General features: G+C 42.3%; 1 protein-coding gene and 1 long non-coding RNA gene across 2 annotated transcripts; one reads left to right on the forward strand and one right to left on the reverse strand.

Moving 5' to 3' along the window:
- The first annotated feature begins 13,384 nt into the window (after window positions 1–13,384).
- On the forward strand, window positions 13,385–15,058 carry LOC116134838. The gene is made up of 4 exons (XR_004128816.1): window positions 13,385–13,442; window positions 13,718–13,745; window positions 13,832–13,877; window positions 14,786–15,058. It is a non-coding gene; the product is annotated as an uncharacterized LOC116134838 (long non-coding RNA).
- Window positions 15,059–15,305: 247 nt separating this feature from the next.
- Window positions 15,306–16,329, reverse strand: LOC116134916 (putative cysteine-rich receptor-like protein kinase 35). Its single transcript, XM_031420600.1, has 3 exons — window positions 16,040–16,329; window positions 15,713–15,923; window positions 15,306–15,574 (listed from the first exon to the last, which is right to left on the reverse strand). The coding sequence occupies exons 1-3, from the start codon at window positions 16,106–16,108 to the stop codon at window positions 15,306–15,308; spliced, it is 549 nt and encodes a 182-aa protein (XP_031276460.1). The 5' UTR covers window positions 16,109–16,329.
- Between the last annotated feature and the right edge of the window lie 1,031 nt (window positions 16,330–17,360).

A 17,360-nucleotide genomic window follows, 5' to 3' on the forward strand; every position in this document is an offset into this window, starting at 1 on the left:
TAAAAGGGTCAAAGAAAATAAGAAAGTGAAGAATGAAAGGATCTCCATAATTATTTCAGAGAGAAAATTGCCTTCTGCATAAATTTTGGAAAAGAATGTCCTTTAGAGCTTTCATAAAAGTCTTCTCCTAGCTGACAACCCAGACTAGATTTTTTTTTTTTTTTTTTTCCTCTCATAGGCTTTGTTAAAAACTGAATGATTACAAGGAAAATGAAAGAGATATTATTAATCAAATAAATTGGAATTATTTCTAAAATTAACATTTCTTTCGTACTAGAAGTAATTTGCTATGAAAAATGAATAAGGCCATCCAAAGTTGAACCGTAATAAGGATATAGATTCTGTACAGGTCTAGTCTAATGAATAGTCTGGGATTCAGTTCTTGCTGGAAAATTTGAGAGGTTATTTAGGTTCCTAGTTTCAACAATTACTGTAGTCAGATAGGATTGAAATTCTGAAGAATTTTCAATCAGATAACCAAGTTTATTAATCAGTGTCGCCAGCGAAAAGGTTACCTCAGTCCTTAAATTGTTTTGGAGCTTCTATGTTGCTAGTCTGTTGTCCATATACGTACCACACTTTTATTTTAGGACTTTTGGCTTCGAATTTGTGACAATCCGTTGAAATTTTGTAAGTTAATCGTCCCTGTAAACGGCTACCATTCATGGCCCTATATTAACACTCGCTTTAGTGAAGGACTTGAGGTCCAAAGAGTGTTATTATTAGCCTGGAAAAATGGTTATATACGTATTTATATAATGATCCAATGCAGTCATTTTCTAAAGCAAACATTTTCATCTAAGAAATATCAAGTTCAGTGGGATACTTCTTTCAAAAAACCTTCAGCCCTGCAAAATGCCGTGGGAGGTATCCCGTCAAGTTCACAGCTTGACCCCGCTATAAGAAACTACCTGGAGAGGTTTGACAATACTCTCCAGACGGTCAACCAAAGGTTGGACCGTTTGGACCAAGGCACGCCATCTAAGTCAACTACGACGGTACAACCGCCAAAAACGTCTGCAGATCGCACGAAAGCGCGGCAAAGGGAGATAGCCCGTGCCGCGAGCACTGCAGCGCGTAGATGAAAGGGTAAGCAAGTGGCAAAAAGCAAGCCCACGGGCTCCAAAGGGCCAGCAAACACCGACTGCGTCCCAAATAGAATACCAGTCTCATTGAGACTCGGTGAAAAGACGCAGCCCGAGCTGTCCCATGCCACGTCGTAAGTACACACCCATAAAAGTGCTGGACAGGGCGATTCTTATCACCGTTAGCAAAGCAATCCTAGTCGTCACCGTGCGAGAGGGTCCCNCCTCAGTCCTTAAATTGTTTTGGAGCTTCTATGTTGCTAGTCTGTTGTCCATATACGTACCACACTTTTATTTTAGGACTTTTGGCTTCGAATTTGTGACAATCCGTTGAAATTTTGTAAGTTAATCGTCCCTGTAAACGGCTACCATTCATGGCCCTATATTAACACTCGCTTTAGTGAAGGACTTGAGGTCCAAAGAGTGTTATTATTAGCCTGGAAAAATGGTTATATACGTATTTATATAATGATCCAATGCAGTCATTTTCTGAAGCAAACATTTTCATCTAAGAAATATCAAGTTCAGTGGGATACTTCTTTCAAAAAACCTTCAGCCCTGCAAAATGCCGTGGGAGGTATCCCGTCAAGTTCACAGCTTGACCCCGCTATAAGAAACTACCTGGAGAGGTTTGACAATACTCTCCAGACGGTCAACCAAAGGTTGGACCGTTTGGACCAAGGCACGCCATCTAAGTCAACTACGACGGTACAACCGCCAAAAACGTCTGCAGATCGCACGAAAGCGCGGCAAAGGGAGATAGCCCGTGCCGCGAGCACTGCAGCGCGTAGATGAAAGGGTAAGCAAGTGGCAAAAAGCAAGCCCACGGGCTCCAAAGGGCCAGCAAACACCGACTGCGTCCCAAATAGAATACCAGTCTCATTGAGACTCGGTGAAAAGACGCAGCCCGAGCTGTCCCATGCCACGTCGTAAGTACACACCCATAAAAGTGCTGGACAGGGCGATTCTTATCACCGTTAGCAAAGCAATCCTAGTCGTCACCGTGCGAGAGGGTCCCACACTTCGCGGGGCAGTTCTTACCACCGCGAAGGTCGTAAGAATACCCCGCACCTTTCATCGCCATTACACGCCTCTAGTCAGCTTGTGTCGAGAGTGGCTGGAACCGCCGGTTGAGGAGAAGAGGAACCCGACCTCCGGACATTCCTCAATCGTAACTGCGAGAATCGAACTCGCATGGGTGAAAGCAACCCCCAAGCGGCTCCATTGTCGCAAATTGAGGAGCTGCAGCAAGCTCTAGACAGGCTAAAGGCTCAGCAAAATGAGCAGGGACAGGTTGCATCTGCGTCCCCCTTCTCTCCCGAAGTGTTAGCTGCTCCACTCCCACCGAGATTCAGGATGCCCGACATGTAGGCGTTTGATGGAAATTCCGATCCGCAGGATCATCTATATGAATTTAACGACCTGATGGAGCTTTACCAGGTCTCAGACTTGGCAAAATGCCGCTGTCTAGCAGTGAAATTGACCTCCCATGCCAAGCGATGGTTCAGGTCACTCCCAGTGGGATCGATCAGTTCGTGGCCTCAGATGAGCACGACGTTCCTAAGGCATTTCCAAGCGAACCGGAAATTTTCGATGCTTTTGAGCTACCTTAGCAATATAAGGCAAGAAAGGGATGAATCCCTCCAGTCTTACATTGACCGTTTCCATAGAGAACTCAACAAGGTGGCTCATACTCCTGAAGAGTCTGTTCGGACTCTCATCATAGCCGGGGTTCACCCACAAACCGACCTGTGGAAAGAATTACAAGCTGAGGATGATGTTTCCCTCACAGGATTCTACAACCTTGCGGAGAAGTACCTCCGAATAGAAAATTCATTGGCGACACTCCGCCGTTGAGACCCTTGCGCTTCAAGCAGCATGTCTGGTCGAGGGGAAAGTAGAAGAGCTGATCGCAGAGGAGACGCTGATGATCAGCGAAAAGGGAAGAAACCCCGCTACGAGCACAAAAAGTCATATGCTCTTGTTCCTCGTCACAATCGCGATAGAATTCAATATACTCCACTAAATATGTCTGTATCTGCCATTCTTGATAAATCCGAGGAGGCCAGTCTGCTCGGTGAGCCGAAACCCATGAAAACTCCTGCAACGGTCAGAAACAACAAAAAATATTGTCACTTCCATTGGGACAATGGGCATCATACTGATGAGTGCTGAGCTCTAAAACAAGCAATCGAAGAGCTCATCAAGAAAAGGCACTTCAAGGAGTATATTGATGATTCCGCTCCTGCAAAAGAGAAGAGCCAAGAGGAACAAAGGAAAAAGCGTCGTGATCGCAGAGGGTATAGTAGCGTCAACATAATCTTTGGAGGATCGCACCTTACAGGAAACACGCGAGATACATAGGAAAGGTACGCTCGCGAAGCTTATCACGACCCGATCAGGGTGATGAACACATGGCAGCGACCACAAAAGGCTCAAAAGGAGGAGCCGATCACCTTCTGCGAGAATGAGGCAGCTTGCTTGTATCAACCTCACGACAACGCCCTTGTGATCATGCCCCTTATAGGGCACCATAACGTCCGCAGAATGCTCGTGGACAACAGAAGTGCTGTGAACATTCTATTCCAGATTGCTTTCGAAAGAGTGAACCTGGACGAGGCTGACCTGAAGCCCGCATCGATCCCTCTTTACGGCTTTACAGGGGACCACCTGATCCCTAAATGAACGATCAAACTCTTAGTCACGCTGAGTGACTACGACGAGGTGACTAAGGTAACTGAATTCTTGGTCATGGATTACCCATCGGCCTTCAATGGAATCCTGGGGCAACCTCTATTGAGAAGCTTCAAGGCAGTCACTTCCATATACCGTCTCAAGATGAAGTTCCCCACCCCAACGGGGATAAGGGAAGTGAACGGATCGCAAAGCGCACCTCGCGACTACTACATAAAAGCGGTGCAGATGGCATGTAAAGGAAAGGGCATTTCGCGAAGTACGCCCCGACAGGCTATGGCGATCAGCTAGATTGAGCAGTAGCCTGGCCTAGCAGAGGATAATATGGATCCTCGAATTCAGGAAATCCCTTCCAGCGACCCAGTTGGGGATTTGTTCGAGGTATCAGTCGACTTGAAAGAGCTGAGCCGAGTCGAGTATTAAGAATCGGGAGCAGTCTCAACCCTCAGCTCGCGTCCGAACTAATAAGCTTCCTGAGAGAAAACATCGATGTGTTTGCCTGGTCGCACGTGGATATGGTCGGGATCAGCCCGGACATCATTTGCCATGCGTTAAACATCGACAGCGAAGCAAAGCTAGTTCGCCAGAAAAGAAGAGCAATGGATCCGGAGCGGTATGCCGCCTTGAAATTAGAAGTGGAAAACCTCCTCCGAAATGGGTCCATCCAAGAGGCGCTCTACCCGACCTGGGTTGCCAACCCGGTTCTGGTAAAGAAGCCAAATGGCAAGTGGCGAACCTGCGTCGACTTCAGCGACCTCAACAAGGCTTGCCCTAAAGACATCTTTCCTCTGCCAAGAATTGACCAGCTTGTGGATGCCACCTTAGGGCACGAGCTGCTAAGTTTCATGGACGTATACTCGAGATAAAATTAAATTCTGATGTATGGGCCAGACGAGGAGCATACGTCCTTCATTACAGACCGGGGGCTGCATTGTTACAAAGTCATGCCTTTCGGCCTCAAGAATGCCGGCGCGACCTACTAGCTGTTGGTTAACCGAATGTTCTTCGACCAGATCAGAAAGACAATGGAGGTTTATGTGGATGACATGCTGGTCAAATCCTAGGTCGCCTCAGAGCACATTGCGCATCTCGCTGAGATATTTGACATCCTCCGGTTGTATAGAATGAAACTGAATCCTGTCAAGTGTTCGTTCGGTGTATCGTCAGGAAAATTCCTGGGGTACATGGTTAACAAGGGAGGGATAAAAATAAACCTCGAGAAGATTCAAGCTCTACTCGATATGGAGAGCCCGACTAGCAAAAAACAGGTCATGTGTCTTAATGGGCGAATAGCGGCACTTAGTCACTTCATATCGAGGCTAACAGATTGATGCTTACCATTCTTCAATGTCCTAAAGGCCAACAAGAAGTTCGAGTGGACACCTGAGTGCGAACAGGCGCTCCAAAGCATAAAAGAACACCTCGGGAAACCACCTCTCCTGTCCAAGCCTTTTCCACATGAAATTTTGCTCCTGTACCTGTCCGTCTCTCAGTTCGCGGTCAGTGCAGCTCTAATTCGGGAAGAGGAAAAGGCACAATGGCCAGTATACTATGCTAGCAAGTGTCTGACGGATGCCGAGATGCGGTATCTGAAAATGGAACGATTAGCCTATACCTTGCTGATCGCTTCCAGAAAGCTGCGACCTTACTTTTATGCCCATGCTATACATGTGATGACCAGTTACCCACTCAGGCAGGTTCTCCAGAAGCTAGTGGCTTCGGGTAAATTGCTTAAATGGGCCATGGAATTGAGTCAGTTCGATCTAAAGTACAAGCCAAGATCGACTATCAAAGGGTAGGCAATTGCTGACTTCATCTCAGAATTTTCCTATCTTTCGAGTGAGCAACAACCTGGCGAAGCCATTCAGGAAAAATTCAGAACCTGTCGACCTGGAGCCTCTACGTCGACGAGTCATCGAACAGGAAAAGGGCCGGTGCAGGTCTTTTCCTTGTGAGCCCCGAAGGGGCTCGCGTTCATGACATTCTTCGGTTTGAATTTAAAGCAACCAACAATGAGGTTGAGTATAAAGCTCTGCTCGCCAGGTTGCGGTTGGCCAGAGAAATGGGTACAACTGCGATCAGTGTCTACAGCGACTCCATGCTGGTCGTCAACCAAATTTTGGGGGAATATCAAGCTAAGGAAGAAAACATGGTCTGTTATCTGAAAGAAGCTAAGGCCACATTTGAGCCGTTCAAACACTTTGAAATCACTCAGATTCCTAGAGATAGTAACTCTGTGGCGGACGCCCTAGCAAGGATAGCCTCGTCGTTGGATTCAGAAGCACTAGATAGCATTCCTGTTCAGTTCGTCGAGGCTCCAAGTATCAGCCCGACCGAACAGGCCGTGAATGTGACGTAATCAAATTCCTGGATGACTCTATTTTCCAGTACCTCAAGGATGGGATCTTGGCAGACGACAAGGTCGAGGCAAGGGTCCCGCGAACAAGATCTGCTCGTTACACCCTCATCAGGGACCAACTGTATAGGAGAGGATTTAGTGCCCCTCTCCTCCGATGTGTAATCAGCAAAGAAGCAGACTACATCATGAGGGAAATTCATGAAAGGATCTGCGGTAATCACACCGCCGCTCGATCTCTTGTAAACAAGGTTGTTCGTCAAGGATACTATTGGCCCCGAGTTCAAGATGACGCTTACAACTTTGTAAAGAGGTGCGATAAGTGTCAGCGGTTCGTCAACATACCGTGAGCTCCTTCCCACGAACTGATAACTATGACTAGCCCCTAGCCTTTTTCTATGTGGGGGATTGATCTCATCGGCCCTATGCCGGTTGGAAAAAGGGGAGTCAAATATGTCGTGGTCGGGGTAGATTACTTCACCAAATGGGTAGAAGCCGAACCGCTAGTCGCAATCACGACCAGAAAACTCAAAGACTTCGTTTTCAAGAACATTGTGTGCCGCTTTGGAATTCCTCACACCCTCATTTCAAATAATGGAAAACAATTCGACAACGAGGAATTCAAATAGTTTTGCGACGAGCTGGGCATCCATAAGAAATTCGCCTTTGTCACAAGACCACAAGCAAATGGCCAAGTTGAAACTGTCAACAAAACCATCAAGCACACTCTGAAGGCTAAACTTGGCGCAGCCAAGGGAAATTGGGCCGACGACCTCCCCGAAGTCCTATGGGCATACCTAACAACTCCAAGAACCTCCACCTCGGAAACACCCTTTTCGCTGGCATACGGGTGCAAAGCAATGATTCCCGTTGAGGTAGGAACTGGTTCACTTCGGAGAGACTTGTACAATGAGACCGACAACGAAGCACTCATAAGGGCGAGCCTAGACCTTGTTGAAGAACATCGCAGCAAGGCTTCGCTAAGGATAGCAGCCTATCAGCAACACACGAAGAAGTTCTTTGATTCAAAGGTCAGGCGAAGAGACTTCCAGGTCGGTGACTTGGTGTTAAAGGAAGTTCTTCTCAGAACCAGGGAACCAAGTGCAGGAGTTTTAGGGCCAAACTGGGAAGGTCTGTACCGCATTGATAAAGTAATCAGACCGGGGACTTATCATCTTAAAAGGCTTAACGGTTCCAAGGTACCCCGAGCTTGGAATGCTAAGCACCTTTGGCCATAATATCAGTAATTCCGAACTCAGCTTTCCTTGTAAATTAATTTCTGATTTTTGTAAGTCGTTTCTTTGTCAAATTTTATCTTGGGCGTTTGTAACAATCTTTGTATGTGATCCTTTTCGTGCTAATGAGTTATGTTATCTTTGACTCAATGAATGTAAGCAATCAGAAAGTACTCATGTATAATGAAATGAACAAAAATTGTATAAGTCAAAAATGTGAATTTTATTAATAAGGAGTACACAGGCAAAAAGATATGGTTGAGAACCCTAAATTGACTCTTAAAGAGGCGACCTCGACGTCCTAAGGCTGGTTGGTTGGAGGTTTGTCTGAAGCATGTCCCGAACCACCCGCTTGGGAGGTCGCTGCTTCATCATCCTCCTGCGCCATTGTCATAAGTGTTTCGCGCCAATCCTCTGGGAGGTCGGACATGTCGAGTCACAGATTCCTCGGTCGTAGGGCGTAGATAGACTCGATCGCCCATTCGACAGCCCTCTCCTCGACCTCCGCAGCCTGCTTCTGCATCTCCTCTGTTAAGGAAGCAACTTTCCCTTGACTTTCCTGAAGTTCAACTTCAAGAGCTTGCCTTAGCTTCTCAGAAGCCTCTCTCTCCTGCTCTGCTTGCGCAACCTGCAGGGAGGTCGCTTTCAGTTCCTGGTCCTCCTCCCCGGCTTGCTTGGAGAGTCTGGCTATAGTCATTTACAGCTCATTTATCTCTTCTCCCTGCTTCTCGAGCTGCGTCTTCTAGAAGTCAATTGTGAGAAGAGCCGCGTCCCTTTCGTTCTGAAACCTGTTCACTGATTTGGAAGATAAGTTTCTCTTCGTTTCGGCGGCTTCCAGGCTTTGCCTGAGTGTTATGTTCTCTTCTTTCAACGTAACCTCCCCCTTTGCGGCTCCCAGTTGAGCCTTCTCCAGAGACATTCGCATGGAGAGAAGGGCCTGCGAACAAAAAAAGATAGAGTTAGTCAATCAAAAGAAGCTAAGGATAGTCCTCACCGAGGACAGTTTGCTCACCTTGCTTAAATGATGGACCGATGTGGACATCAGGTTGACGTCGTTGAAATTTGTGAACTATTCAAATGATTCCGAGAGTCCGCATTCCAGTAAGGTATAAACCACCGCTTACAGGTACTCCGGAAGGTTCCCCAGCGAGTCCAACACTAGGGTATCCTTCTTTGCGCCTTCAGTAGCGGCTGCGTCGACCATCAGTTCCTTGCCCGACCTCCTTCCAACATCCTTCTTCAACCTCTTTAGCTACTCGCCCTCAGATTCGGTCTCTGACTCCTCGACCTGAATTTGCCTCCTCTTCTTTCGCTGAGCCATTGTTTTCATCCTTGGGCAAGCAGGCGATGGCTGGGAGACCTTCGTGGTTCGCATTGGCGCGTCTTTCGCCGGCGACTGCTGAGAAGTTTCGGAAGGTCGCACTGGTTGGCCAGAGGTCGCGCCCTCAGCCGAGGGGACGGTTTGAGCAGCTTCGGCTGCCTTAGCTTTCTTCGACCGAGGAAAATTAAGAGGCCTTCGCCGAGGCTGCTCTAGCTCCTTCGATGGCATGGTTGCTACATACAAGACAACGTTAGTGAAAGCATTTTATTCCACTACTAGGAAGAGAATCGGTTAGCAGAGCTTACTTGGTGGAGGCTTTAACGACGCGTTTGTGTTAAAGAAACCGTATTTTCACAAATTTACGGTCGTCACAAGTTTCTTTGCGTTGCGCTTGTCCTCGGGTAGGGAACCGAAGTGTAGGATTCTTCTCTTATCGTGGAGCAGCCTATTTCGGTCATTTTGTTAACTATCAAAAACAAAAAATCAGGTCGTTAGAACGGACACGCTTCGAACACAATGAGTTCGCCGAAACAAAGCGAAAATGCAAACGAAGAGAAAGAGGCATACTCGGTTCCTGGAAGTGGCAATGGCCATCGTAACGAAAGAAGAAAAACTTCGTTTCGTAGGCCCCCGCGTTGTTGGGATAACTGTGTATCCCGTCGACAATGGTTGGTCGCCTGGACAAGTAATATGAGTCCTTGTCCTTGCTCTTTTTCAGAAAATATGAGCAACCGAGCTTCAAGGCGGTCAGCTCGCCCAGCTCGTTTTCCTGGCACGCGATGTACATTGCAACAATAATGACGTACGCGTTCGGGGTCAGTTGCATTGGCACGACCCCGAAGTATTCTAGAAACGACCTGATGAAAGGGTGTAGGGGGATAAGTCCTCCACCCTTGATAATCTCCTCGGAGATCGTGGCCAGGCCGCTTGACGGGTATCGCAATGAATGCGTCAGGTCATGGAAAACGTCCACCTCGATACCGTATTGGCTTATTACCCTCTCGAGCTGTTCCTCGGTAAGTACCAAGAAAACCTCGAGAGGGATGCTAGGAGCACCTTGAGGGGACAAGCTGGTTCCCTGCTCGAATCTGGCTGTTGAGGGGTCCATTTTGCCAGTCTGCAAAAGCGACAAGCAGAATGGTTATTTGGCCTCTGTACGCTATTTCGTACGATGATGTGGGAGAAAACAGACTCCCCAATTCCCAAAGAAAACCCTAACATCCCGATTCGAGCCACCATTCATGGCTCGAACCCGAAGCAAACGTTTCGTCTTCGATGGGTTATCGAAAGACTGACGCCATTAACTCATGAAAATAATGAAACAATGGTAGAGAAGTTCTTACCTCTCGGAGTATGATGACTGTTTTTGCTTCAAATGCCGGAAAAATGCAGGTTTGGAAGACAAAGGTTCCTGGTTTATGAAAGTCTTTTGTTCTCTGTGAAAAAGGCTCTGGTGACATTGCCTGAGAACGATTTGAGGTTTTTATAGCATGTGAATCGGCGTTTGGACCTCCCGGAATCGAAACGACGTTTGGGCGACAAAGGTTTCTTGCCGTTGATCTCGACCACGTGTCACTCATCAGCAGAGAAGGGTGAACGAAACGACTGGATAAAGTCAAACTTTCATCCTTCTAGTTGAAAAGCTCAAACGACGGCCATACCTCTCTCAGAGCATTAATTGTGTTTCAAATCCTCATTTAATGCTTTGATAAGGGGCGTCGTTCCAACGTAAAATGCATTTAATGTTTTGGTAAAGTGCACTATTCCAGCATGCAATGCATTAAATGCGATTGGCTGTCATTCATCACGCAAAAAACACACCTGTCAACGCTGGGATTGCTTCATTAAATGCATCCCTATCACCAGAACAACGTGTGACGTCAGACGAGATTAGGTCGCCCGCCCTCTGCAAACAATGAACATGCAAGGTCGCGCTCATAAAAATGCCATCCCAACCTAATTTCAAACCGGCCAGAATTTCCAGAAATCATCCCGCTGTGGCATGACTTATAGTTTCCAAGGTTCAATTCTCAAACCTTAAAAACTAGGGGACTTCTGTTATGCCTAAAGAATATAAGGGCTGATGTCAGGTCCACTCAGCCCACAAAAGTCAGAACATTGGGACAACCACTGCCTGTTCCCGTTAGGATAGTGGGTGTGCGTCAGGCTAGTCAAGAGCTGTGATGCTCCCACGTGTTCAATCCCTGCTCTAAATCGCGCAAATCACTCTGGAAGGTTGGCAATGTGACATAAAGAAGGATTTGCACGGATAATCCCACCAACTTACAGATTTAGTGATCATTGCCTCATTACATCTCACTATAAATTGGAAGCTCATCTCTCATTGAAAGGGATTAGCACATTTTACGCTTGATTAATTATCCTCTCTTTCCTAGAATTCTTAGCATTCAATACCTTGTAATATTATTGTAAAGTCAGTCAGCTAAAAGCGACCTGACCTTTATCATCAATATAAGCATTAGTGGATGTAGGACTTGCTACCTTAGCATCCGAACCACTTTAAAAACCGTCCTCATTGCATTTACTATCTCTTCATCCATTACATTCACGTGTGTCTTCTGGGTCAACACAGCATTTCACACGTGCGTTTCGTTGGTGCAAAAATCACGCATCAACAATAATGTTCATTAATTATAAGGAAATTGAAAGAAACTGGAATAATTTCATAGGTTAACCTTTCTATCCAATTGGAGTAATTGACCATGAGAGAATATTCAAGGGAATCCATGCTTGACTTGGAAAAAGGGTATAGGACTAAAGAATCTGAGCAATTCTACTGAATGGTTTGGGATTGATTTTTAGCTTGAACAATTCTAGAGCTTATTTCGGAGTCACTTCACGGTGTCTACAGTACCATTTCCGAGCTCTTCTTTTAAGTCATTCCCATTTTTTCTTTTTACATCTCTTACTATGGTCGGACAGAACCGATGATTTTGAAGGATTTTAAAGGAAATAATCAAGTTTGTTAATCAATGTCAACACCAAAAGCATTTCCTTAACTTCTTTGAACTACTTGTGCGCAATACAGCTGTAATTGTTATTAATGGACTTTCAGCATCAGGCTCGTCACAATCCTTTGAACTTTCTAAGACGCGTTATTCTTTTAATTTCCCCCCGTAAACCATGCCATTCATGGTCCCAAAATCTTGGAAAGGCATTCAACACGATTGTCTTGAGTTACGGTAAAATTTTCATGGCCAATTGCAACACAACAGGTTTTCAGTTGGAAATAATCAGATAAGCCAGAATTCTGCTATTACATCGCAATCTTGGGAGCTTTAATGTATCATAGGGTCCATGATGGACTGTGTTTGTGACAGTTCCTGGAATTTTCATATATATACAGATAACTTGTTCAGCAAAGTTGAATGACTCATAACAGTTTCTATTTTCCAGTCAAACTCAAAGTTTGGAAGTTGCTGTCATAGACAATCTTCCTGTTGAACATGTTTGCAAAATGCCAGGTTTCATACACATACAAGATAAGCCCATAGAGTCAATTTTCTGGAGCAACTTTTTTCCATATATCATGTCTACAGTTGGGTCCAGCTTCTGGTGGAATTTGGATGTGTGTAAAACATCATTGACAATGACAAATCATTCAAAGTCAGATTCACATTTGATAAAATTCTTTGTCATACATTCTAACTCCCAATTAACGCCAACCCGGCAATTTTGAACAGAGATGTTAAGATGGTTTGAGTTTCATTTCGTAATTTCTTCTAAGACTTTTGTTCTTCCAGCATCAAAATCGTACCAACTTAAACCCATCTTTCTAATTCCTCTCTGAAACAAATCCATCATACCTAATTAAATGTTCTTCAGTCATTTTTGGGCCTTGGGCATCTGAATTTGTCCCAACAGATAGCAGATCTACAGATGGGATTGTAGTCGATTTTAGGAGAACCATGGAAAATCTTTTTTTTTTTTTTTTTCTTTTAATTTATGATAGGTCAGCTTATGAGCGCTTACGACCTTAAAACTATGGATTAGATAAAAACTTCAATGATTACTTCTATTAGCATTCGAGAAAAGATTCCAACTTAATACCTGTTATTTATTTTTAAACAAATGTTTGCTTTCAAACATGATGTTGGCAGAGTTTTAATTAAATTCCTATCTGACATTATGAGGCTCACTTAGTAATCATTTTCAACTAATGTTTTTTTAGTGGATAGACATCGGAATATCAGTTACGTTAATCCTTGGATCATGTTATAATTTAGTAATTTACTTTCAGTTAATTGCCCGTTAAATTTAATGGACGTTAAATCACTGTAAATGTCCGTTATAAAGACGTTAGTTGTAATATGTGTCAAATGCCGTTACGTTTACCGTCCATTGAAATCAGGACAGTCAATTCATCGTCAAATCAACACACCTTCAGGTTAACGGCTTAACGCCTTAATCTACACCGCTGATTTTCGTCATTAGTCAGATTGTCCTTACGTTTAATGCCGTTATAAACCGTTAATGTAACGCCTCGTTATCTTACCGGTAAATATAATGCATTTGTTATATCATTGTTAAATTTAATGCCCATGAATTCACCGTTAACTCGGTACTACCGTTTATACCCATAACCCACTAACTTACCGTTACAGTAAACTAACGTCCGTCTTTCAGCGTTAAAATTTTTTTTTCTGTCGTTTATATTTCTTAAATTTGAAGGATTTTCTTACAAATTTTTCTCAATTGGAAGCAAGTAGAGTATATTCAAATTTTAGAAGGTAAAAATGTGTGAATCAATTTGTTTTCTTTTTTATTTGATGAAATTGATAGCATATCTGCTCGTAGTCACTTTTGGCGAACCATGACATGAAAAAAATATCATTGATTGTTTGCTTAACTTCATATTTTTCAAACATGATGTTCGCAAGGTATTTGATTAAATTCCTAACATTCATTTCCATCCTGATGTAACTCTATGAATTCCCAGCTCTACTTTTGATTCACTAGACAAAATATGGGTGAAGATTCACTGTATGTTTCTTTATATTTTCAGGACAGTGACAGGCTCTCAGCATTTGCTGGTAATTTTCTGGTAAATGAGTTGTAATGTTCCAGTTCCTCTATTGACTATTTCTTATAGCATTTTCGAATGTCATCCATGTAACAGCTTCGAGATCTTCTCTTACAGCATGGCTTGGCATTTTATTGACCAGGTTTACTTTGACTCTATTTATATATGTATCTTGCGGACTTACTTTCTAGCAAATGTAAATATATTTAGCTTGTTTTTTCATGTTTATTGGCATTATATTGCTTGCTAATTAATTGTTTTGTTTTAATTTATTGAAACAAGATATTGGGAAAGAAGTGCTGAAGGGGTTTGATCAAATAGCTAATTAAGTGTTTGATTAAATGCCAAAGTGAACTTAAAAGCAGAACACCTCAATATTTATTTTAATTTGTATTCTTTCAGAGAATAATGGCATTTTTAACTGAATTTTAAACAGATAGACTTCAAAAGCGGTTAAATTATTCTTAAGCTCTATATGAGGCCATTATGAAAATCGCATCAGTTCTATAGCATTGAACTAGTCGTTTGCCTATAGCTAGGGGATCACCCACTTAATTGGGATGTTGAATTTATGAAAGCAATTACCTTTAAAAATGTTGGGGGTATATAAAAACAAATACCTTGAAAATGTCAGGTGGGGTTTAGCATTGCATGGATTAACAACTGATAATTTATCTTCTGTAGACATTAATATATCAGATAAATGATAGAAGTGTATGGATGTTTTGATCACTTTTCAAAATGAGACTCTAATTTAGAAATTGTTCAACTAGTTTTCCTCTCATTAGTGTAGTATTTACATACAATTATACTAAGATAACAAATATTTGAATAAAAAAGTTAAATAAAAACTAAACTGATATTAATTTAACTCCTAAAACATATGTACAACTTTTAGATTGTAATCGTCTATGATTTACATGAGTATTCTACAGTATATTTTCATGATGGGCATAGCATGAATTATTTATCTACCTACCATCATAGTTATGGTTACCACATTTTCAGTGTGTGATTCTTCTTGTCTTGATAATGGTTCTGTATCAGCAGTACTTCTTTCAATGAAGAAACCAGGCTGTTTCGGTTGAGGCAATGTTGCTCCCTCGTTTGCCAACATGAAAGCTGCAGATGATATGTCTGGTCTGTCCTCTGGAAACTTTTGAACACATAATAAACCCACCTGAATGCATCGTAGTACTTTAGATTTAACACATGAATCCTCCAAACATGAATCCATAAGTTCTAAGGCCTTGGTGTAATTCCAAAGCAACCATGCCTGCACAATTGTAAACCCACATCCCATACGCACAGAAATGAGTCATAGCCAGAGAGAGGATATATATATATATATATATTTTTTTTTTTTCTTACATGTTTCTACTTACATGTCCTAGGAGGTTGTGATGGTGAGCTGGGTAAGAGAACCCTCTATTCTTTTGGCCACTTACTATCTCTAGCAGAAGTACACCAAAACTAAAAACATCACATTTTGCTGAAAAGGTTCCATTGGTTGCATACTTAGGTGACATATTGCCACTGCATAAAGAAGTATTAATTATAAACCATTTCACTAACATACATATGTTAATAGTTGATAGAACTTGCAATGTTCCCATGACTCTGTTTTTGCATCTTCAACATCATCTCTGAAGATTCTTGCCAAGCCAAAGTCTGAGATTTTAGGGTTTAGATATTTGTCTAGTAAAATATTACTTGCTTTGAGATGTCTGTGAATAATTTGAAGTTTAGAATCTTGATGGAGATAGACAAGTCCTCTTGCAATCCCCATAACTATCTCAAACTGCTTTGGCCATGTCAATAATTCTCTTTTCTTCGGATCTGCACATCAAGTTAATGTCATATTTAGATTTTTTACATTATGGTTTCAGAAAACAGGAAGTCTTAATATCATATTAAGCCTGAGTAATCAAAATTTATCTGACGAACTAGATGCTTAATGGTCAAAGAGGCTCTAACCGAAGATAAAATAATTCAAGCTTTTATTAGGCATGTACTCATAGATCAAAAGCCTTTCTTCTCCTTGACTACAGCATCCCAAAAATGCTACAAGATTCTTGTATTGAAGTTTGGCAATTAAAGTTGCTTCATTCCTAAACTCTTCGCCTCCCTGCCTAGAATTCTTTGACAACCTTTTGACTGCTATTTCTTCTCCATTAGAAAGAATGCCCTGCTTATATTTATACAGAAGATTAATGACATTAAAAAAAAAAAAAAAATCCCTAGATTCTTGAAAGGAGAAGAAACCTTTCAGCCGACATTGGAAAAAATATAAATAGTTTTTACCTTGTAAACGCTGTCAAAGCCACCAACTCCAATAAAGTCTTCCTCAGAGAAATTTTTTGTAGCAGTCATAACAGTAGAGAGTTCAACTAGAGGTACCTCAATCTCCTCACTGTTTTCATGGCTTGTTCAATGGGTTACAGAAAGAAAAACTGACTATCAATACATAATATCTCCGCCATATTATATTATGTTCTTTGTTTTTGGTAAGATTGGATGAATACTGTTACCTCTTTTCTTTGTTTTCTTCCAAAGTTTGAAGAGTACTAGGCCCAAGAGCAACAATCCAGAAACAAGCGAAACGACAAGGATAGTTATCTTTCTTTTCTTTTCATTATCTGACTCAACAACAGCGACATAAAGAAAATAAATTTGTAAAAAATTACCTTTCATCTGGTTGATTTATCAGGCTTATTTCTTTTTGCAGGAATGCCCTCGCAGTAAACTGTATTATAGTTTCTACTTCAGCCATTTTCATTTGTCCCATGTATATGGACATTCGACATAATACATGAACATCAAATCTGAAAGTAAAGTCCCCAGGGAACGGTCAATGGATCAATATTTTTTCTCCATGACATTAAATGTCAAGCCTGGTAAGTGTCTAGTCAAAGCTCAGCCACATATAACTTTTGGATGCTAAAATCATGTATATGAAAAAGCTTTCCTACTTGTCTAAGAGTTGAACTGGATTTTATAATTCTCTGGGCATGTTCAAGACTAGCTAGTGCCCTTTGCTAATGTTTGGACTCCATGTGGATCAATGATGGGGTAGTTTATATTTTTAGCCTACTCAACTTTCTCAGGGATCTTATTGTACCATTTTGGCTGATGCCTGTTGGAGTTTAAGGGAGAGGAGCATAGCTCAAACCTTTGAGATGATTAATCAAACATCTCCCTATGATGGATAAATCCTGGTGAACTTGTGGAAGAAGCTTCCAATGGTAATTTAGCTGATAAACGATGAAAAAGCCAAAGATGAAGAAGAAAGGAAGTTTCTCTTTTCATAGATCTGCAAAAGAATGTTGAAATGCTGGAAGAAGGATTTATTCATGTTATGAACATAAAGATCTTTCAAAGCAAACATCTTCTTTCTTGATTGTGCACTTGCAACTCTGATTAATGAGAAGATACTAATTCTTTTTCAGTCTAAGACATCAAAAGGGAAAGGAAGTAAACAAAGAGGACAACATTTCCATGCTTGGTTTTCCTGCAAGGTGGACTAAAGCCACAGGTCAAGTAGATTGCTTTAGCTTTATTGTTGTTAGTTAATTGTTCAGATTACTAATTTCTATTTATTTATTTATTTTTGTAGATTTTGCCA

The sequence above is a fragment of the Pistacia vera genome, unplaced genomic scaffold (assembly GCF_008641045.1).
Source record: "Pistacia vera cultivar Batoury unplaced genomic scaffold, PisVer_v2 Contig292, whole genome shotgun sequence".
In the NCBI taxonomy this organism is placed as follows: Eukaryota; Viridiplantae; Streptophyta; class Magnoliopsida; order Sapindales; family Anacardiaceae; genus Pistacia; species Pistacia vera.